Source organism: Sarcophilus harrisii, chromosome 1, assembly GCF_902635505.1.
Source record: "Sarcophilus harrisii chromosome 1, mSarHar1.11, whole genome shotgun sequence".
NCBI lineage: Eukaryota > Metazoa > Chordata > Mammalia > Dasyuromorphia > Dasyuridae > Sarcophilus > Sarcophilus harrisii.
Window position 1 is genome coordinate 646,926,596 of NC_045426.1, and position 21,089 is coordinate 646,947,684.

General features: G+C 56.1%; 4 protein-coding genes across 4 annotated transcripts; 2 read left to right on the top strand and 2 right to left on the bottom strand.

Annotated features, from left to right (window-relative positions):
- Positions 1-1,971: 1,971 nt before the first annotated feature.
- On the top strand, positions 1,972-3,811 carry ICAM4 (intercellular adhesion molecule 4 (Landsteiner-Wiener blood group)). The gene is made up of 4 exons (XM_031947733.1): positions 1,972-2,083; positions 2,621-2,887; positions 3,085-3,399; positions 3,642-3,811. Exons 1-4 carry the CDS (start codon positions 2,020-2,022, stop codon positions 3,809-3,811), a joined length of 816 nt encoding a protein of 271 aa, XP_031803593.1. The 5' UTR covers positions 1,972-2,019.
- A 2,412-nt stretch (positions 3,812-6,223) lies between these two features.
- ICAM5 (intercellular adhesion molecule 5) lies at positions 6,224-13,514 on the top strand. The gene is given in 12 exon segments (XM_031947502.1): positions 6,224-6,496; positions 7,064-7,333; positions 7,703-8,023; positions 8,271-8,567; positions 8,677-8,931; positions 11,394-11,642; positions 11,838-11,886; positions 11,888-11,973; positions 12,033-12,293; positions 12,359-12,598; positions 12,682-12,948; positions 13,060-13,514. Coding segments are annotated over 12 exon segments (2,646 nt in total). The 5' UTR covers positions 6,224-6,414; the 3' UTR covers positions 13,329-13,514.
- A 1,851-nt stretch (positions 13,515-15,365) lies between these two features.
- Positions 15,366-18,488, bottom strand: ZGLP1 (zinc finger GATA like protein 1). The gene is made up of 6 exons (XM_023496575.2): positions 17,584-18,488; positions 16,926-17,363; positions 16,610-16,710; positions 16,258-16,351; positions 15,817-15,941; positions 15,366-15,595 (listed from the first exon to the last, which is right to left on the bottom strand). Exons 1-6 carry the CDS (start codon positions 17,919-17,921, stop codon positions 15,414-15,416), a joined length of 1,278 nt encoding a protein of 425 aa, XP_023352343.2. The 5' UTR covers positions 17,922-18,488; the 3' UTR covers positions 15,366-15,413.
- A 178-nt stretch (positions 18,489-18,666) lies between these two features.
- On the bottom strand, positions 18,667-21,069 carry FDX2 (ferredoxin 2). The gene is made up of 5 exons (XM_031947501.1): positions 20,738-21,069; positions 20,515-20,575; positions 20,326-20,432; positions 19,491-19,578; positions 18,667-19,213 (listed from the first exon to the last, which is right to left on the bottom strand). Exons 1-5 carry the CDS (start codon positions 20,895-20,897, stop codon positions 19,057-19,059), a joined length of 573 nt encoding a protein of 190 aa, XP_031803361.1. The 5' UTR covers positions 20,898-21,069; the 3' UTR covers positions 18,667-19,056.
- Between the last annotated feature and the right edge of the window lie 20 nt (positions 21,070-21,089).

A 21,089-nucleotide genomic window follows, 5' to 3' on the forward strand; every position in this document is an offset into this window, starting at 1 on the left:
ACACAATAACTGAAGAGTTCCATTAAGGGAAAATTCTATTTTCCTAAGGTGGCCTATTTAACTACTGTGGGCCAGCTCTCCTTAAGCACTTCTCCCTGACACTGAGCTTCTTGCCCTTTAATATTTACTTATTTCTCTTTGTTCTACCCTCTGGGAGCAAGCAGAAAGTCCCTAATCACATGATACTCTTTAATGAATTGAAAGCACCTATTAGTCATACCTTCCCCCCACCTTCTTTTTTTCCAGTTGAACATTCTCAGTTCTTAAAAAATTTTCTTGCTAAGCATGGTGTCCACACCTGTCATCCTTGCTACTAGAGGATGGGGTTGGTGGATTGCTCGAGTTCTGAACTGCAACAGCTGAAATAAATGAACAAACAGGAATGATGAATGAGCACCGACAACGGTTAGGAGTAGGAGAACATCAGGTTGCCTAAGGAAGACTGAGGCTGCCCAGATTGGAAAAAACAGGTTAATGATTCCATGCAGAGCTATGAGTGGCTATTGTATATCCAGTCCTGGGGAAATTGGGAGCCGCTGTCTCAAAAACAAAAAAGTCACATGGCTGGCTTGCTAATGTGTTTCCTAAAATGAAGCATCAGAAATGAACACAGTATTCTACGGATATCCTGGTATGTCAAAGGACAGCATTAGTCTCACCCCCAATTGAGCTTAAGACTTTCAATTTCATTTTATTAGATTTTGTTGGGACGTTCAAACTGTCAAGACTTTTTTGGAGTCCTCTTGCATCCAATGTCTCAGCTCTTACTCTAGCTTTGTTTCATGTATAATTCATAAAAGGCCTCCAAATTTTATAAGCTTAAATAAAGGTCTTTATTGAAGTCACAGATAAAAATGCTAAATAGCACTGGTCAAATATGGAATCCTGAGACCCTTTGCTTCTGAATGGGCATGGAGCCATTAAACACTGACTTTTGGGTCCTCCCATTCAGGGAGCCCTAAAGCCACTTAATTTTTACAATTTTTAAACCATTTTTAAACATTTTTTAGCTTGGTGCTAAAGTAAACACAAAGGCATAGTACAAAATAAAATTTTTGACAAATAATAGGACTTTGGTTATTTTGGGGGATGGAGAATTGCTATAAAAAATTTCTGAGACACAGTACACAGTACACAAGGACATAGTACATAGAATACACTGAACTGAGAAAGCGTGAGAGCTCCAGTCTGGCCTAAAATCTCTTTTTTAAAAAGATCTCTTTTTTTTTTTTTTTTTTTTTTTCATTCGTGAGAATATCATGACTTTCTCAAAATCCTTTGTTAAAGCTATATACTTATAGTAGTCCTATGAAAGCTCTACCAACCTAGAAACCTGGTCGAAAAAGGCAAGGAAGATAGTTGGATAGGACCTCTTCTTCCTCTGACTTAATGGTGCATGGGATATCTATTATGACTCTTGGAGGACAAATATCTACTTCCTAGTCCCCTTTGGGGAAGAACTTTATATCCATGGCTTACCTTTAATACCTTCAGTAGTCCTTTCCTTTCTTTTTTGCTGCTTCAACTTCCCAAACTCTTCCTCTCCTGTTACTTTCCCTTCTCCCTTTTATACTGATACCCATTTTAAAAGTAAACATTTTATTTTATTATACCTAGGAGAGGAGTAAGGCATTCCTGTTCCTCAAGGCCCTTTGCTACCTCCTCTTCTAAGAGGAAGCCCAGCCTTCACTCCAGCACAGTCAGACATTCCCCCTTCCCCACCTCTACCATCACTTCCTAACTTCCTATCATATGGCCAATGATCCACTTACATACTTGCCCCCTCACAGAACTCCAGGACCCTCTTCTGGCTTATCTGGCTCAATGGCCAGCATAGGAGGAGTTGGAAGAGGGGTATAGATAGATGCACCCCCTTCTGACAAACTCTGTCAGGGGGTGGGGGAAAGTATTATCCCTCCTGCTGGCTCTTAACATAGAGGGCCTCAGAGGGCCAGGGTGGGGCTGCCTGGGACTTATCTCTGTGCCTTCCAAGAGGCCCTCAGTCCCGGGATCCTCGCCATGAAGGCACCCTCCCCTCTTGCCTTACTGATCCCACTGCTGGTTGCCGCTGGTGGTGGCCAAGGTGAGAAACTGAAGGGGGTTGGATAGGACACGGATAGGAGGCCAGTAACCTGAGTCTGATCTGGAACTTTAGCAGACACCTTCCCCAGGAGTCCCCTAGGTGCTGAGGTTGGGGGTGGGGGTGGGGGCGGGGGCTACAAGAGGAAAGATGAGAGATTATGTACAAGTCTGAATCCTTCACTGTAACTTCTTTCTCAGGACTCCTGGATTGTGAGGACTATGGGTATATAAGGTGGGAGGGGAATGAAAGCCTGGTGGCCCTCCTCCCCAAACTCCACCTCTTCATCTCTCTCTTCTCCCCACCTCCCACTGGTTGGAGGCTGACTGGTTAGGAGTATTCCCAAGGTCGGTCTCACCCCTTACTTCCTAAGGAGCTTCCTTCAGTGCTTTCTTTGCTAGGGACCCCAGAGCATTTCTGAGCTCTAATATGGCCTTAGGAAAGACCAAGATTGGCTTGGAATGATGGGATCAAGGGAGAGAAAGTTCAGGCGCCTGGGATCTCAGAAAATTGACCCTCTCTTCATCGCTCCCTCCACAGAGGCCCGTGGGCCCTTCTGGGTTCAAGTCTTGCCCCGAGAGATAAGCGTAATCCCTGGCAGTTCCATTTGGATTAACTGCAGCACAAGCTGTGCCCAGCCAGAAGCCTGGGGACTGATCACTTCACTGACTCAGGGCAAAAAGGAGACAGGACCAGGATGGGCCGCTTTCCAGTTGCTGGATGTGAGGAGGTGGGCTTCAGCGGTCCGATGCTTCTTCACATGTGCGGGAGAAACCCAGGAGGCCACTGCCACAATCAGGGCCTACAGTGAGTGGAAAGGGTCAGCACCCTGGCTCTCAGAGCCTCCCGGGTGGTCGTGGGCTGGAGCTGGCTCAGCCCCGGGACGTGTGGGGCGTCAGGGGGTCTCTAGCTTCCAGCTGCTGAGGATCGGGAGGGCTCTGGGGCTCAGAGAGGATGTGGGTGACCAGAGCGGTTATCTCCACCCTGCCTCTCCCTTTCCCCAGGCCCCCCGCGCACCGTGGTCTTGGAAGAGCCACCCCTCCTGGACTTGGGCACCGAGTACCAGTTCCGATGCCGTGCATTCTTTGTCTTCCCTCTGGAGACGCTAACTATGATCCTGAGCCTCGGGGGCAGGGTCCTGTGGTCCACTAGCTTAGCTGGATCCGGTTACCGCCTGGACTCAGCCAATGTGACCTGGACCTTCACACTCCACGCCCGCCTCCAGGACATAGGGCAGCTCATGTCCTGCCATGCACAGCTTAACCTAGACGGCGTCCTGGTCACTCGAAGCTCCAGGCCCGTGAAACTCCACTTCCGAGGTAAGGTCCCAGCCAGGCCCCGGTGATTTCTTAACTAGGGAGGTCCCCACGGTTGGAATTAGGGAGTCATTTCTCACTGCCTCCATCAGCTGGAGAAAGAGGCTGGGCGGGAAGGACAGGGAGGTGCTGGGAGAGGAGAAAAGACGGGAAGCTACTAGGAGGGAAGGAAAAGTGGACTTCGGGGAAGCTTCAGAAAAGCTCGCTGACCTCGCCTCCCTGCCCTTCCTTCCTCTTTTGTGCAGAGAACCCGTTGTCTCGAGTGGTAGCCTGGGGCGCCTTAGCAGCCCTGGCTGGGCTCCTGCTTCTTATGGCTTCAGGTGTGTTCCTCTTGCAGCCCAGGGGCCAGCTGCAGCCAAAAGGCGCCTGCCTCCGCCAGGTGGAATCCCAGCTGAGAAGGTGTTTGGGACGTTGACAGCAAGAAATGACTGGAGAGAAAAAGGCAGAAAGCCGAACCCCAAATAGTGCCTTTGACCTACTGGCCTCCTAACAAACTGGAAAGGATGCTCCTCCTCCGGCCCTCCCTCGGATCCCCCGAGCCAGCCAGCCAGCCGTACCAGCTTGTTTAAGGAAACGGAAACTGGCTCTTCTGGTCTCCAAGTTCCAGCCTAGAGACAGTCCTGGGCTCCACGTTGTTGGGCTCTTCGGGCAGCAAAAAAAATCGGGTGATCACCCGGGTCGAAGGGAAAGACTCCTAGCGGAGGGGGAAGACACCTGGGTCCAAATCTATATGTTGCTATAGCGGTGTGATCTTGAGCAAATTACTGAGCCATGGTTTTTCCTCCTAAAAAAAGAGAAAATCCCTACCTCACTGGGTTGTAGTAAGTAAAGTGCTTCTTAAACCTTAAGGACTATAGGAATGCTTGAGCTACATGGGCTCGCCTTTCTGCGGCCCGACCCCCCGCCCCTTCCCCCTCTACTCCTAGCACACTGGCGGAGCTCTAGACTACAGTCCGTAGCCAGATGCGTCACCCCGACATCTTTCACAAGGTAGACTCTAGATTACCGGCTTCCGGGCTCCGGATTTAGAGCAGGAGGCCCAAGGGTCTGAATAAGCCCAGGTCCGCCGGCGCCTCAAGGTCCCCAATCACCCCATGTTGGGAATGGAAAATCGGGGGTGGGGGAAACCAATGACAGTTCGAGTCTATCGCCTGGGAGGGGGACCAGAGCGGGCGGGGCCTCGAAGAAAGGAGAAACCCCAGAACCGAGGCTTCTCCCCATTTGGCCCCCATAACCGGGCTGCTCTCCCCACCCCCAGGCGCCTTATCGAAGCGAAGCAGTAGGCGGAGAAGGCGGAGTCGAGTGGGGAGGGACTGAGGCCACATGGGGGGCTAGCGGTTCAGAGGGCCATCGGCTTACGGACCAGACCCTGGGACCCAATTGGCTCGGCTCCCGCGGGCGGAACAGATCTGATTGGTCGATTTACGAGCCCACAAGCCCTATGGTTTGCGCGGAGGGCTAGGTGAGGACAGAGGAGGGGGCTGCGCCTAGCCAGGGCCCAGGTAGGTCCCTAGCGCGTTGGTTCCCTCGTGTAGCGAGCTCAGGGTTCTGCTCAGAAAGACATATTTTCGGCTCTCGCACACAAGAAGGCCCACGCAAAGACACTCGTCCTCCCCGCGCTTAGTAAATCCGGACACTGTAACGAAAAGCCCCTAATTGAGATTTCCACCGACACGATGCGCACTGTACACATGCGCTCGTGCACACTCCGCACACACGCACACACACGCACGCACAGACTCGGCTGTCTCCCGAGGCAACTGGGCTCTGCCTCCCACCCTCCTTTTCGTGTGCGATGCGCGGGGGCGCTGAGAACAACGGTCCCCGACTCTCCTAAGCTAGTAGGATCGTGAGGAGCCACCCTTCGGTGAAGGAGGGTGGAGCTAGGAAATGGGAAGGAGAGAAGCGCACCCGACATTTGGGATCCCAGAGGCAGGAGAGAGTAGGAAGGACCACCAAGAAATCCCCCTTCCTACACTCCCCCTGCTTTCCCTCCACCCTACCCCGCCACACCCCGCCGCCCCGCCTAGGTCTCAGCCTCGGAGAAGTCGTCAGCGGCCGGCCTGCTTTTGGTCTCCTAGGTTCGAATCTGTCCAGGGGTCGTTCGCGGAGCTCTGCTCCCCTCACCCCCCACCCCGACTCCTCCTAGGGCAGCCGTGGCAGGATGGGGCGGGGCTTTATGAAGGCTTTTTGTGCCTTCACAGCTGGGGAAGGAAGTCTGAGGTTAACACCACTCTCAGCCCTGCGCGTTTTTTTTTCGCCATCGAGCCTAATTCCAGCCGTAAGGCTCAGGTGGTGTCGGAGCCGCGTCCTTTCTTTTACGGTGCCCGGGGAGATTAGAGTAGTCTCCTCCCCCGGGCGGGACGGAGCTGACGCGTGTGGGTTCCAGAAACCCTCAGCTGAGGCGTCGCAGTTCACACCTACTTCCCGCCCCCACGCGCCCGGACTTAGCGGCCCAGTGGCTATTCTTCTGGTGCTGTGGCCTCTTGGCTGGGGGTTAGCGAGGCTTGGTGGGCACGGCTGGGTGGAGGGGCGAGAAAAACAGCCCTCATTTCCAGCCGCGGAGGCGGCTGGAAAGGGTCCCGTGGCTCAATTTAATTCAATTCAGCAAGCATTTATTACGCACCTACTATGTGCAAGACTGTGGTAAGCGCTGGTGATAACGACAATCTCGAGCCAAGGATGCTCCAGTTGCCTAAGGGTCTCTCGTTTCCTCACGCTTCTGAGCCTCGCTCCTGCTCTCTTGCTCCTCTCCTCTCCCCTCTTCTCTCCTTCCTCTCCTGTCCTCTCCTCTCTTCTCTCTCCTCTCCTTCCAGCCGCCTCTGCCTCTGCCTCCTCCTCCTCCTTGGATACCAAGTTACCAACGTTAAACCAATCCCCAAGCGCAACTTGGCCTCCTCCACACCCTGCCCCGCCCCGCCGCGCCGAGCCCAGGCAAGCCGTCCTCCCCGTTTCTCCCTCTCGTCCTCTTCCTCACCCTCTCCATCTCCGCTTCTCTGCGCTCCGGCTCCGCCGGCAATGACCTTCTCTCAGCCGCTGCTGCTCCGGGCACTGCTCGCCCTTGTGGGGTCCCTCTGTCTGGGGCTGCTTGCCCTCTCAGGTAAGAGTCACCCCATCCCACGCCTGTAGGACCTGTGCTGGGGGTAGGTAATCCCGACTTGCAGAAGCAGCCGATTCCCCGTGGAGCTGCGATCCGTCTCAGTGTCGACCTTACAACCTCAGCCAGCCAGGAAAGAAGTGAATGGTAGCCCATTCCGCTTAGGCCCCCAAACTCGCTCCATCCCCCACCCCGGGCCGTGCGCGCTCCCGCCCGCCCCCGCGACACGCGGCTTGGGGGGCCAAGAATCTCCGACGCTCCTCTCATTTTTACCAAGTCCCGAAGCTTTTGACACTACTCGAAGGACCAGGAGGAAAGTGAGACTCGAGATTTCTCGCTCACTTCCTAAGATCTCAGAAGGCATAGGAATGCTAGAAATCCCGGGCCTGGGGTTCTGCTCGGTCCCCGAGAGGCTGCGCGTCCCCTGGGGAAGGATTAGAATTGGGGGTGGGGGATTCCTGGGATCGCTGGAGCGGGAGAGGAAGCGCTGAGCTAGGGTGGCTTTCAGAAAGCCAACCATCTCTGGTCCCGGACTGGTACCTCCCTGAGGGCAACCTGGTCCCCACGTAGGGGCGGCGCAAGAGCCATACTGGGCAGACCTGCAGCCCCGGTCAGCACTCGTGGAGCGAGGGGGCTCGCTGTGGCTGAACTGTAGCACCAACTGCCCACGGCCTGAGCGGGGCGGGCTGGAGACCTCGCTTAGGAGGAACGGAACGCAGAGGGGGCTGCGCTGGCTTGCCCGCCAGCTGGTGGACATCCGTGAGCCTGAAGCCCATCCCATCTGCTTCTTCCGCTGCGCTCGCCGGACCCTTCAGGCGCGTGGGACGATCCTCACTTACCGTGAGTGACGGTGGAAGGGGGAAGTGGACCCTCTGCAATCCTCCCCCGTCGATCGCATCCTTCCTTCCACTTTCCCCGCACCCATCTTCACCTCCGCGGAACTCTCCAATACTACCTGGTGTCCCCGAGTCCCCTGCCATCGCCCATGCTCCTTCGACACCTTAGCCCCCTTTCTTCTCGGGCGTTCCCCATCCTCCATCTTCTCTGTCTTCCGTGTCCTTGTGCCCTTCTCCATTCCGACTCTGCATCCCTCTCCTTCTTCCAGCCTTTCACCGGGCTCTCTTTTGGAACCTTTCCCCTCTCCATCTCACATTTCTTTCTATTCCCTCTCCCCTTCCATTCCCATTCCTTACGCCCCTGTGCCCATAGAACGACCAGATCGAGTGGAATTGGAGCCACTACCTGCCTGGTTACCTGTGGGTGAAAACTTCACTCTAAGCTGCAGGGTTCCGGGAGCTGGACCCCGGAGTAGCCTTTCTATCACTCTACTTCGAGGAGCCCAGGAACTGAGCAGGCGGAGGTTCCCAGGAGACTCTCCAAGAGCCAGGGGCGCTATGGCCACGTACACGGCCACTGCCCGAAAGGAAGACCACAGAGCCAACTTCTCTTGCCTTGCTGAACTGGATCTGAGGCCCCACGGACTGGGGCTCCTTCAGAACAGCTCTACTCCACAGGAACTCCACACGTTTGGTGAGTGGGAAGGAATGGGCTAGCTTCTGATCCCCCTTAGGTAGAGAATAAGGAGCTGTTGGCTCCAGGGAAGAACCTGGAAAGGTTCCCAAGTTGGATGACGCTAAATTTGTCTGTGCTCACCCCATGTACAGCCCCAATTTTTCCCTTTGACCCTGGACCCCAACTCTATCAGAAGAGCAGGGTCCACTCACCTCCCCTTAAACTGGAGTAGCTTTCCTTTCCTTATTTCTTTCTGTCCTCACAGCCTTGGCCCAAGGGCCTCCTAGCCTCAAATTCCCCAGGCTCCTGGAATTCGGCAGGGAGCAGCTGGTGAGCTGTGAGATGGACAAGCTGTTCCCCGCTGATGAAGCCCACATACAACTGGCTCTAGGGAGCCAGATGTTAAGCCCCAGGATCACCCTGGATGGGGACAATCTGAGGGCTACGGCTACTCTCACTGTGAAAGAGGAAGAAGTTGAGGATGAAGGGGACCAGGAGCTCACCTGTACCGTGACTCTGGGAGGGCAGAATCGAAAGGCCCAAGGAAACCTGACAGTCTATAGTAAGGAGGTGACAGGAGGGGAAATGGCTGGCGCTTAGGAGGTTAAAGGGGGAAGCTGGGGAGGGATTTTGGGCTCTGTACTCATGGGCTATGGCTTTCCTTCCTCCAGGCTTTCCTCAACCCAACCTCACAACCAGTGAACCCAGTGTCAGGGAGGGCACTTTTGTGAATGTGACCTGTGAAGCCCGTCCAGGTGCCCAGGTGCGGCTGGATGGCGCTCCTGAACCTCCCCCGGGGGAGCCAGCCTGGCTCACATTGACTGCTAGTGAAGAGGATGATGAGCGGGTATTCACCTGCGAAGCTCTCCTGGAGGTGAAAGGAGAGATACTTCGACGGAACCGAAGCCTAGAGCTTCAAGTTCTATGTGAGTGCACCTGTCTCCCTATTCCTCGACCCCTGCCTCTGATGGCTGATCAATATTCCCACAGGCTCTTCCTAACACTCAAATTTGACTCCTTTCTAATGTAATTGAATCAGCTTGCCAGCTAGCAACCAAGGCATCTCAAGGCATTTTGAGCAGAAATACTTATTACAAACAGATAAAAAGGAGGAAGGGTTTTGGACCTGAGCCCAATAACAAGGGTCAAAGCTTATCTAAGCAAGTTCTGCAACATGAATAGAGCCAGGACAATCTTGTTTCCAACAAAACACTCAACTGTAAAAAGTCCTGGGGTTCCAAACCAAAATGAAACAGTCCTTGGCTTTAAGACGTATATATTTTTCTGGTGGGGAAAAGGGTTCAAAATACAGCTTCCATACAAATAAACTAAAGGGATATAATTTGAGGAGAAAAAAAAAAGAATTAACTGGGGAATCAAAGGAGGAAGAAGAAGCATAAAGGAGGAAGAAGATAATCTGAGCCCTGAAAAAAGGAAGAAAGGGGATAGCTAGATGGATAGAGTACAGGCCCTGAAGTCAGGAGGACCTGAGTTCAAATCCAGCCTTAAGAAACTTAACAGCTTATTAGCTGTGTGACCCTGGGCAAGTCACTTAACCCCAATTGTCTCACCCCCACAAAAAGGGAAGAAACTACTTAAAAGTCTGGAATTTGGGGATCATGATGGGGAGGACTGTGACAGAGGGAGGTGCCTGACTCTGCAGGATCCTCATTGCTAGAATGAGTTGTTGGAAATAAGGAGCAGATGGATGACATCACAGAAATACAGGCTAAAAGTTGGAAGGACCCCTTGATGTAAAGAGACTGGTTAGAAGACTATCACAGCAGGATGGTGCAATGCTAGAGAGCTGAAACTTCAGTCAGGAAGATTGCATTTGGCTTCAGACTTATAATAGCTGTGTGAATCTGGACAAGTCACTGAACCTCGATTTATCTCAGTTTCCTCATCCGTAAAATGAGGATAATAATAAGATCTATCTCACAGGCTTTTTATGAAAATCAAAGAGATAGTATTTGTAAAGTGTGTTGCAAAATTTAAAGCACTATATTAATGCTAATTATTATTATTATTATGATAGCCCAGATGAAAAATAATAAGGGTACTATAAAATGATGGTCCTAGAGATTCAAAGAAAAGAACAGATGGGGAGGCTGTCATACAATTGGAATCTGCCAAGACTTGGCAAATGATTAGATATGAGAGGAAGAAGGGAAGAATCAAAGATGTCTTCAAATTAAGTAGTCAGTGTGACTAGAAAGATGGAGCTGGTTTCAAACTCGATTAGCCAGGATTTAAGGAGGGATGGGCTTGGGACAAGAACAATCACTTTGATTTTTTTTGTTTCTAAGTTGCAAAATGCTTTTCATACAAGATTTCATTCGAGTCTGACAAAGACTAGTTACTACAGGTACTCTTATTCATGCGGCTAGTGAGTGTCAGAGGGAGGATTTAAACAAACAAGTCATTAAAAGCAAATCCTGCACTTTGTCCAAACCAGAACACACTAAATAGACTGAGAATGATATGCCAATGGTATGAACCATAGGGATACACAACAGCCAGAAGACCCTGAAGGGTGTCAGTTCAGGAGACAGATGAGGATTGGGTGTATGTGTTGGGTGTATTAAATAGGAAATCATCTGAGTAGAGCTAATCATTAACTCCATGGGAATGAATGAGATCACTAAGGGAATATACAATTGCTTTGGGAGTATGATACGGCTAATGATCCAGCAAAAGGAACTAAAGAAAAGTAATCAGACAAGTATCTTAGAATCTCAGAGTACAAGTTCAGAGACCATCTAGTTTAATCCATCCTGGTCCAAGTGGCCGATCCAAGCTTTGCTTGGAGAAAGAGCTCCAGTTTGGGGGTGAAGGTGGGTGGGAGAGGGGAATTCACTCAGACAGTCCATCCCACTTTTGGAGAACTCAGTTAGGAAATGATTCCCCACATCAAGCCAAAATCTGTCCATTTGATGTATAACGAATTTCTTTTTTTCCATCTGACAACCTTTCAAATGAGCCGCCGATATTCCATCCAAGTGTTCTTTCTAGGCCTTATTGAATTCTTTTAAGTAATTCTCATCTTGTACTTTTTTACAATGCTAGTTGCGGTTCTAATGGATCTTTTAAGTCCCAGAAATGAGGAAAGAACCTCTAAAATCCTAACTGCCCCTCTCTTGATTTCTGATCTCTGACTCTACCCCCCTTCTGCCCCAGATCTTCATTCCTGTGACCTTAGGTCAAAGCATCTCACCCTCGGGTTTCCTGAAATCCAGACTATAATTCTCACTTACCACTTCACGCTGATTTCCCCCCTTACTTACCGGGCCTCTGTGCCTTTTGGGTAGAACTGAAAGTCAGGCCCACTTTGAGAGTCAGCCCTGAACTTTGCACAATCACGGGGAACTCCCTTTTTCCCCTCCAGATGGGCCACGACTGGACGAGGCCGGCTGCCCGGGGAACTGGACGTGGCTGGAGGGGATGGAATCCACCCTGCAGTGCTGGGCTCCAGGGAACCCGCCCCCGGAGGTGGAATGCACCCGGCCCGAAGGGGGGCCGGCCATCCCTCTGGGGCTCGCCCAGCCCATCCGCCGGGACCACGCGGGCACCTACCAGTGCACCGCTTCCAACCTGGTGGGCAGGACCACGAAGGACGTGACGGTGGTGGTGGAGTGTGAGTGACGGCGGAGACTGGGGAAGGGGCCAGGGGCACTGCCGGTTGGGATGGCGCAGGGCCCGGCAGAGGAGACGGGCTGGGGCCCCTCTGTTCTTAGGGAAACGTTTATGGGGGCTCTTTGTGTTGAGACATTGCTGCCGCCTTCCAATGACTACGCCCGCCACTCGGCGGGTGCCTTCCCTCCGCCCCCAGATGGGCCAGTCCCGGGTCCGTCAGGGGGCCCCGAGAGGCGGACGCGGCTTGCTGAGCTGCCGGGCTCTGGGGGTCCCGCGCGCCCCCGGGGGCCGGGGCCCGGCCTCCGCAAACGTGTCCGCCACCGCGGAGGCGAGTGGCGGGGAGAGGCCCGGGGCGCGCCCGCGCGGCCTGACGCCTCTTGCCCCGCGGCAGATGCGCCCAGCTTCGGGGAGGCCGGCTGCCCCGCGGCGTGGACCTGGGTCAAGGGCTCCGAGCGCCGCTTCTCCTGCGAGGCCGACGGGAACCCGGAGCCGGAGGTGCTGTGCGCCAGGGCGGGCAACCTGAGCCGCGAGGAGCCGCTCTCGCCGGCCGCGGGCGCCCCCCTGGGGCACGCCCCCGCCCCCGGGCTCTACCGCTGCCAGGCCACCAACAGCCGCGGCTCGGCCAGCAAGACCGTCACCGTCCGGGCCGAGGGTAAGTGGGGGGCCGGGCGGGGGGGGCGCTCCCGCTGCCGGCCAGCTGACCTGGCCGCCCTTCAGCCCCACCGCAGATGGACGAAGCCAGCTGCCCCAGCCACCAGACGTGGCTGGAGGGCGCCCGCGCGCCGCCGCTGACCTGCGAGGCCCGGGGCAACCCCCCTCCCAGGGTCCAGTGCTCGCGGGAGGGGCCGCAGCGGCCGCAGCGGCCCAGCGTGTCCAGGGCGGACGCCGGGACCTTCCACTGCGTGGCCACCAACAGCCACGGCTCCGACTCCAGGACGGTGACCATTGGGGTGGAGTGTGAGTGCCCCGGGGGCCGGGCGGGGGGGGGGCGCAGGGCTCGGGCCGGCCCGACGCTGGGTAAGGGGCTTCTCCACCTTCAGACAGGCCGCTGGTGGCGGAGCTGGTGGCCGTGCCCCCGGGCAGGGTGAAACCGGGGGGCAACTTCACGCTGACCTGTCGGGCCGAAGGCTCCCCCCCGGCCCAGTACAGCTGGCGCACGCCGCCCGGCGCCCCCAACATCGGCCTCTCGGGCAACAACAGCACCCTCAGCGTGGCCGGAGCCCTGGGCAGCCACGGAGGCGTGTACGAGTGCGCGGCGACCAACCCCCACGGCAGCCACGCCCTGCGGATCACCGTGCACGTGGCCGGTAAGGGCCGCGGGGGGAGGGGCCGCCCGCCCCGGGGGAGCCCACTGCCGCTCCTGGAGGGGCCCCAGGAGAGCGGCTCGGTGACCCGGCCTCATCCCCGGCTGTCCGCAGGGCCCTGGCTGTGGATTGTCGTGGGCGGCGTGGCCGGAGGGGCCTTGCTGCTGGCCGGCCTGGGCGGCCTCTCCTACTACCTCCAGTCCACGGCCTGTAAGAAAGGAGAGTACAACGTGCAGGAGGCAGAGAGCTCCGGGGAAGCCGTGTGTCTGAACGGGAGCGGGGCCGGCGCGGGGGGCGGCACCGCGGGCACCGCGGGCACCGCGGGCACCGGGGCCGAGGGGGGAGGGGCCGAGGTGTACTCCATCCAGCTGACCTCCACGTGAGCCCTGCGGGGGCAGGATTTCCCCTCCCCTTGTCCCCAGCCGGGTGGGCGGCCCCTCCCCCAGTATTTATTGAGTGTTTATTTATGGAGTCTGAGTGCCAAGGCAGCTGTGACCCAGGATCCCTCGCAGCCCTCCACTCCCTGCCCCCCTGCGTTTTCTATCCCTTAATAAACTTTTTATAAATGACTCAAGTCTGCTGTCTCTTGCCCTCCCTCTCCCCGCCCCCTTGCTGCGTGTACCTCCCTTTCTGTCCCTCTCTTTCTATGGGGAAGTCTGTTTCTGTGTCTACCTCTTGGTGTGAGTGTTTCTATTTCTGTCTCTGCTGGGTTTCCAAGGCAGCCAGGTGGGGTGGGAAGCGGCAGAGGCTGGGGGCGGTGGGGGGGGGGACCCCCACCGGATACGGGCTGAGTCCCTAACTCCAGCCCTCTGGCATCAGGCTCCTGGAAGGAGGAGATGAGACTGACTGGACTCCGGGAGTCCTTCCAGCTCTGGCGTTGGGGTCTGGGATCCTGCATCTCTTCACCACACCCTTCCCCTCCTCTCAGATCAGTGTAGGCTTTAGTCAGGGAACTTTAACACCAGAGCCTTGGCCTAGGAGAGCTTGGGAGTGGAGGGAGCCCATCCCACTAGGGCCAGGGGCAAAAACATCCTTCCGGTGGGCTGCTCCCCGGCCGCCAAACCTTCCCAGCCCGTCCGAGGGGGCTCAGATTGCGAGCACCAGCGCCAACCCCGGCCTTTGTGGGGCCAGTCTGTCTCCTCCATGCTATCTCTTCCGGCCAGACCCAGGCTGCTGTTCTCTTTGCTTCCTCTGGACTGGGTGTGAGTGAGAAGGGGAGGGAGTGAAACTTAGCAGCCCCTCTCCAGCCCGGATAGGGGGAGGGGGGGAGGAGGTCCTGGGAAGGCCAGTGGAGCCTCCTCAGCTGTCCTCCAAGGCCCAGCAGGAAGGACCTCCCACCACCACTTGGACAGAGGTAACTTGGACTCTCCCCTAGAAGCCCCGCTTAGGTTTAAGGGGGGCCTCTGGGCAGTGGGGGACAAAGTTAAACCGCCACAAAGACACATGTAAGTTAGAGTAACAGGCCAGCACTCCAAGGTTTGCCTCAGTTTACTCTGCCTGAGAAACTCACTAAAGTCAGAAACTACAGCAGAAAAAAGAAAGGACATTTCAATGCCTGCAGGCAAGGTGGGGAAAGTTTTCTCCCCTTTCCCTTTCTTTTCCAGCCCCTTCTAGGAGTCTGAGCCAAGATTCTTTGGGGTCATTTTCCCCATGTCATAAATAGGTAAACTGAGGTAAGAGGGCAACAGCTATCTTGTCCCTCCAGTCTCTAGGCGGGGGCCCCTGAAATAGCTGGCAAAAACAAAAAAAACAAAAATAACCTGTTTTTACAACACTGACCTTCCAAACCCTGAGGGACGTAACTTTGTGCCCAGTAACATTTCTGTAACCCTCAAGGTCTGAGTATGATTGACTCCTGATAGGGGAAGAAGAGCACTGCTAGGACACGATGGCTCCATGTGTGTACCTGGGGTAGCCTCCGAGCCGCTGTTTCCCATCTGCAGGAGCCTCAGTCCAAGCCCTTCCCCCTCTGCCTCCCCCATCCCCGCCCCTGGGCTGGAGGGCCCAACAGGACCGAAAGCTGCAGAGCCAGGTGACTCTTAGCATGTCTGCAAGGAGGGGGCCAAATGCCTGCCCATCAGCTGGTGCTTTTCCCCTCGTTTTCAGTACCCCTCCCTCCAGCTTCCCCTGCTGTTCCCACCCTAACAAATTCCCAGGCAGAAGGACCTAGACTTGTCAGTGAAGGCTGGGAACTCCCTTGGTGAGTCTGATGCTATAGCAAGAACTTCCTTGAAGAGATGGAAAATGGCCATATGTGTATAGCAAGACTTATAACACGTGCATCCTCCCTCTCCCCCTCCCCCAAATAGCCCAGAAGGAATTGTTTCAGGGAATACTGAGAGGGAGAATGAAAAGGGGGTGGGCTGAAGTTAATAGTTAATGCTTTTTCCCACCCAGTCAGACACTTGTCCTTTGCACGAACATATCTATTTTATTTCTGATTTTGAATGTGAAGGGGGTGACTGAGGTCATGGCTCTGGCCTTCCCACTGGGACAGGAATCCACATTTCATCAGGGCTACGCTCCAGGCCAGTGGGGATCCCTGCTCCCTCTCCTGTCCTTACTGCAAGGTCTCTGGGGAAGCTCTTTTCTTTCTCCCCATGGAGGCGGGGCACCCGAGGCCGGACACCGGAATCATGGCCTTCAGTCCCTTAGGGGCAAAGGGGGAAGGAAAGAAGAACCATAAATCTGGCAGATACAGCGTCCTCCCAGCCCTTCCAGTCCCGTGCACCCTCACCCACAGGCCTCTCCAGCTCAAGTTCCTCTGAATGTGGGGCTGAGGAAGGGGATGGAGGGAAAGGAGTGGGTGAGCCCACCAAGGCGGGCCTGCAGCAGGGCAGGGCCTGGGGGGGGGGGCGTGCAGCTCCTCACCTTTCCCGAGGGGGCCCTGCGGGGTACAGAGCCAGGCCCCACACCGAGTGCAATGCCCGAGTGGGCAGATGCTCTTCCTGGGAACAGTCCAACAGGCGGGGCAGCGAATGCCATACTTCTTGTATCTGTGCGAGGGCAGCAGGGAGATGGGTAGCAGTGGCGAGCAGCATTCACACAGCCCTTTAAGTCTCACCCTCACGACAACCCTGGGGGGCGCTCGTCATGCGCCCCACTGGGGTCACCCTGACGCCAGGCCCGGCGCCCCCTCCCCTGCACCACCTCACCCTGATGCCAGAGGCCGTTGCCCAACGCCCTCCTGACTCTCCAAGGACCTGGAAGGGAAGGACGCTCCAAGGCCTGCCCTCCTGCCCCAAGGAGAGAAAGCTTCCTTCCGAGTCCTGGGCCAACCCGGCCCTCCCTCGCTGCTAGCCCAGCTCGTACCTGATGCCGCAAGCATTACACAGCGGGGTCCCGTCCTCCGCGTCCCGCCACAGCGGCGTTCTCTGGGTCCGGCAGGAGGCACAGCACCGGCTCCCTGAAAGGTCAGAGGCCAGGTGAGGAAGGAAAGTCTGAGCGGGAGCCTTGGGCCTGCAGAAATGGCCATCCGAGCCCCCCTACCCCCGGGAAGTTTGAGTCCAGGGGGCCACCACTGAAAGAGAAGCAGCGACAGCCGTGGGAGAGAGGGAGGGGCGGCAGACAGGCGAAATCCAGCGAGATTTTAGCTTCCAGCCGCCCAAAAGCCTCCCACCCCAGCCAGCAAGAAAGAGATGTTTCTCCCCTCCCCCCAGCGTACCTGGGGAATCTTGATGGTTTGATGTGGATGCCCCCACAGGGTTGGGCAAGGCCTCCGCGGGACTAGCTGAGGCCCCCCAGCTCCGGGAACCACAGGCTGAACTGCAGGGGGAAGCGGAGGTGGCTCAGGCCCCCAGCGTCACTTCTGTGTTTCCAGAAGCTCCCGGGCTCGTTTACAAGAACTACTCCTTTCCTCAGCTTTTCCACCTTTGCCCCAAGCCAGCTCATCCCCACTCTGCTGCCCGCTCTCAGTCAGGGCAAGTCAGCCCCTGGGCCAGGATAGGTGAGGGAGAGGGTGCTGGAGTCCCGCTTAATACCTGAACTGGGCAGTGATTAGCAGCTGGTGCCCCTCCTGAGCAGGCTTCAGGTGCATCCTCAGCACCACGCCCTGGAATCCCGGCTCCTGCCCCTCAGCTCCCCGTTGGGGGTGGGGCTGTTTGCGGAGGGTCCTGCCTGCCAGGGCCTGGAGGCCAGGTCCCCTACCCAGTCCCACTCCCAGCCCCACCTGCTTCCTGGTCCTTGGGGGGCTCAGCCTGTGACACTGAAGGCTGATGAGGGCCAGCGAGTCCGCAGCATCCCAGGCTCGAGGACCCCCAGGGACCGGCACGGGGGCCAAGGTCCTGGGGGGCAGCGGTGGCTCCAGCCAGGGCTCAGCTCGGGGGGCTTCTGGCACGGGAGCCTGCGGGAGCAGCTCTGCTGTCTCCTGGAGAAAGCGCAGGCCGGTCACTGCAGCTGGGAGGGCCAGCCAAGGAGTCCTAGGGCGAGCAGGCAATGGGATTAGCTGCCCCTCCCCCAGGGCCCACAGGCTAACCCGAGGCCCCCAGGGAGTGGCCCCTGGCTGACCCCGCTTCGAGAACCCAGCGAACGTCCCCGGAGTGACCCCAGGGATCCCGGATGGAAGGGCTACTCGGGCCGTCCTCCCTGTCCCAAAGGGGAGTGCGGGGCGGTGGGGGGAAGGTCTGCGCCCTCCTACACCTGCTCTCTGCAGGGCCCTTGTTCTCCCGGCGCAGGATTAAGGAGCCGGCGCAGGAAGAGCGAGGCAGCGCCAGGACCCCCTGGAGCTCGGGCTCCAGGCAGGGAGGAGCCAACAAGTCCCGAAGGACAGAAAAGTCTGGGGTGGGCTCCCCCTCCATGGCGAGGGCTGGAGACCCCACCCCTGACCTCTGGCTATTCTGGCCCCGACTCCCGCCCCCGCCCTCGGCCCGGGGAGAACTGGCCGCAGCTGAGGAGGGCGTGGTCACCGCGAAGGCCCCTCCCCATCCTGGGAGAGCCGGACCCCCGGCTTCGGGGCCCTGCCGCCGCTCCTCCACCATCTCCTCATAGAGATACCCTACATTTCTGGCGCAGGCCAGTCGTTATAGATGATATTCCCGCCGACCTCCCATCCCCGCTTGCTGCTTGCGTGATCGATCACTGGGCAAGGCACTTCTGTGAATCAGATTCCTCTTTTATAAAGGGAGGGGTGATTTCTGGGGGTCTTAAAATTCATCTCATTCGATCTTCCCACTCTTGGAGCACAGAGCTGGAGACCCAGAATCTTGTTTTGGCTTTGCTTCTAAAACCACTGATTCACCAGGGGCAGTAATGCCATTTTCCTCACTCAGGGCCATATATTTATCAGCCATTCCATTTAGAGTATAAGGGGGTAACTATCATCTATGTTACAGGGTTAATGTAGGGATTATATGTAGATCACTTTGTAAACTAAAATGCATTATGTAAACGTTAACTACTATATCCTAATCATCTGCTAGAAAAATCCACTTTCCCCCAAAGAGGAGAGCCAAGATAACTGGGTGAGCACCCTGGACTTGCTAGTTTCTCAATGCTGACCCAGAGCCAGAAGACCTACATTTCAATTTTTAGCTCGATTCTGCTTGCAGGTGTGACTGTAATTCTGGCAAGTCCTTTCCCCTTCTCCTTCTTCCTGCTGCACCACTATCTCTAAGAGGCTTGCAATTTAAAATCCTCTCTTCTTATAAACAAATTTAACCTGTTGGTCAGGGTGATGGTGACAGAATTATGGCAAAACCGTCCTAAAGCCCCACCCTGTCCCAAAGAGGTTTAACAGACTTTGGTGAGTAAAGTGTTTTATTATGGCTCTAATAGACACCCCCAGTTTGGGGGCCCAGGAGCCCCACCCCCTCCTCTGCCAGAGCTGAGGCAAGAGAGGGACATTTTCTTCTAAAGCATAAGTGCAGATTCCTCCCAAGAAAAGGGAGACTTCTTCGTGACCTCTCTCCTGAGCCCCCTCCGGTCCGGCGTAAGGTGTCCACAATCTGGCCATATTTGGTCAGCAGGGTTAAGCCCAAGAAGAGTAGGGCAAGAGATGAGCTATGTCCATTAAGGGAGTCCTATGCTCAACCTAGGCAGCTACCAAGCCCTGAGGAAGAGACCCACGTGTCCAGCAGCTGCAGGTGCCTCCAGGCCCCTGGCTGGTCCTCCCTATCAATGGGGCTTGGGGACATGGCCATCCACATAGAAGTTTCGAGTAATTTTCGGCAAAGTGAACTGAGCACCCTCAAGCTCCTTTGTCAAGATGATCTGGCAGCCCAGCCTCGAGTTCTCTTGTAGCTGTGGGGCCATGTCCAGCATGTCATCCTCCCTGCCCAAAGAAGTGGTGGTTAATAAAGGAACCAGCAGCTTTGGAGAGTAGATTAGATTCTACTCCTAACTCCCCATCTCAGGCAGCCAGCCCAAGGCCCTGGACGAGACCTGAACCGCCCCCCTGCCCCTGTTTTCCCCTTGCTGCCTGGATGACACCTGTGGCCACTGATTACTGTGCTGCATCATCAGCTTCTGGCTTAAATCTCCTGGACTGAGATCCCAGAAAGCCTCAGTGCTAAAGCAGCTTCTGCCATTCTCCTCTCTCCTCCCCTTACCTTTCTTCAGGTGGAGGCAAAACAGCCAAATGTTCCTCACTCACGTAGACATGGCAAGTAGAACATGCCAGGGAAGCCTCACAGGCTCCTGTGGAGGGAAAGGACAAATATGGGGGACCTAAATTCCTCCTCCTCCTCCTCTTCCTCCTCAGAACAGGCTGGGTAAAAACACCCCACTGCCTACCCTTTTGCTGGCTTAAGTGGCTTAGCAAAAGCACAACAGAAAACTGAGAGCTCAAAAATGCATAAATACTGGGAAGTTAGGAGAGAAAGGTTGATCTCTCTAGGTTATCTCCCGAGGGGCAGGGGAAAGTGACCCCAAATAAAGACAGAAAGAGCCTGGAAGGGACGGTCTTCAGCTCCTTTGCCACAGGCAGTATAATAAGCACAAAGGTCCCTGGAGTGACTGGCAGAAAAGATTGCAGAGACCCTCCTCCCACTCTGGCACTCCTGAGGGACCAAACAAGTGCCTTCTTTGCTCTCAGCACCACCTTTCCTGCTCCTGGCGGAGATGTAGCATGCAAGGCCAGGGAAGGTCAGGGTACCGCCTGTTTTGTTTTGTTTTGTTTTTTAAATTGTTACCAGAGACGATTCGAAAGGGAGAGGAAGGGAAGGAAGGAGCATTGCCATAAATGACAATGATGTAAAAGAAAGCGAGTAATTGAATTTTTAAAAAATAATTAAATAAAATCCAAACTAAAAACCCGCCCACAACACAAGCAGTGGGGGTGTCGGACCGGCAGACGACTTCAGATTCCCTTCAGGTTTGACATTCGGCGATCTCTTTGCCCCGCGGGGAGACACGGCCCCGGGCGGTCCTCGCGCGCCCGCTTACCCTCTAGATCGACGCCGTGCCGCTGGGCCAGGCGCAGCACGTCCTCGCCCACTCGCCCACTCGCGGGGATGCGCTTCCCGGAGCGGTCCACGAACACCACGTTCACCCTGGGGGAGGGGAGTAGTCACGGAGAGGGCGGTGCTCGGCTCCCGCCTCTCCCCTTCTTCCCCCGGGCTGGGTGTTACTCACAAGTCCCCGGAGAGAGGCTCCGGCTCCGGCTGCCGCTTTTCTTCCTCTGAGGGGCAAAGGCCTGAAAAACAGCGCGGGCCTTGAGAGCACGGCCTAATCCACAGGGGGAGGGGGCCCGGAGGCGAAAGGGTTAAACCCACACTCAGCACCCCGCCCCCCCCCCCCCCCACCAGTGGCCGACACGTTATCGCTAGGGAGGAACCTTCCCCCCTCCTCCAAGGACCTGTGCTCCGGAAGCCCCTGAGCCTGGCCGGCGAGGGGGTGACGGCTCTCTCCGCTTCGGATCTGCGAGACCCCCACCATATACCGCCTCCCGCCGTCCGTATCAACGACCCGGCGCTCACGCTCCTCCTTGCCATGGAGGCGGCCATGACGGACGCCATGTGACCCAGCAGGGCCTCCGGCGCCTGCGTAAACAACTAAGCATCCCCGTGGGGAGCTGTAATTCTCCGAATAGGCGCGCAGGACGGTGGATCACAAAGGTGGATCCGTGAATTTTCGGGGTTGGGACTTTACTTTTTCCCCCGAAGATGGAGAGTTTCTACTGCCTGTTGATGGCGCCTGCTACTCAATGA

Excerpts from the sequence above, each read along its gene's own strand:
- ICAM4 (XM_031947733.1), top strand. The coding sequence starts at position 2,020 with ATGAAGGCACCCTCCCCTCTTGCCTTACTGATCCCACTGCTGGTTGCC. Across the intron at positions 2,084-2,620 it reads TGCCGCTGGTGGTGGCCAAG|AGGCCCGTGGGCCCTTCTGG; the intron begins GTGAGAAACTGA and ends CTCCCTCCACAG. Across the intron at positions 2,888-3,084 it reads TGCCACAATCAGGGCCTACA|GCCCCCCGCGCACCGTGGTC; the intron begins GTGAGTGGAAAG and ends CCCTTTCCCCAG.
- ZGLP1 (XM_023496575.2), bottom strand. The coding sequence starts at position 17,921 with ATGGTGGAGGAGCGGCGGCAGGGCCCCGAAGCCGGGGGTCCGGCTCTC. Across the intron at positions 16,711-16,925 it reads CTAATCACTGCCCAGTTCAG|TTCAGCCTGTGGTTCCCGGA; the intron begins GTATTAAGCGGG and ends TTCCCCCTGCAG. Across the intron at positions 15,596-15,816 it reads GCAGGGCCCCCTCGGGAAAG|GGACTGAAGGCCATGATTCC; the intron begins GTGAGGAGCTGC and ends TTTGCCCCTAAG.
- FDX2 (XM_031947501.1), bottom strand. The coding sequence starts at position 20,897 with ATGGCGTCCGTCATGGCCGCCTCCATGGCAAGGAGGAGCGTGAGCGCC. Across the intron at positions 20,576-20,737 it reads CAGGGGCTTCCGGAGCACAG|GCCTTTGCCCCTCAGAGGAA; the intron begins GTCCTTGGAGGA and ends GCTGTTTTTCAG. Across the intron at positions 20,433-20,514 it reads GAGCCTCTCTCCGGGGACTT|GGTGAACGTGGTGTTCGTGG; the intron begins GTGAGTAACACC and ends CCCCTCCCCCAG.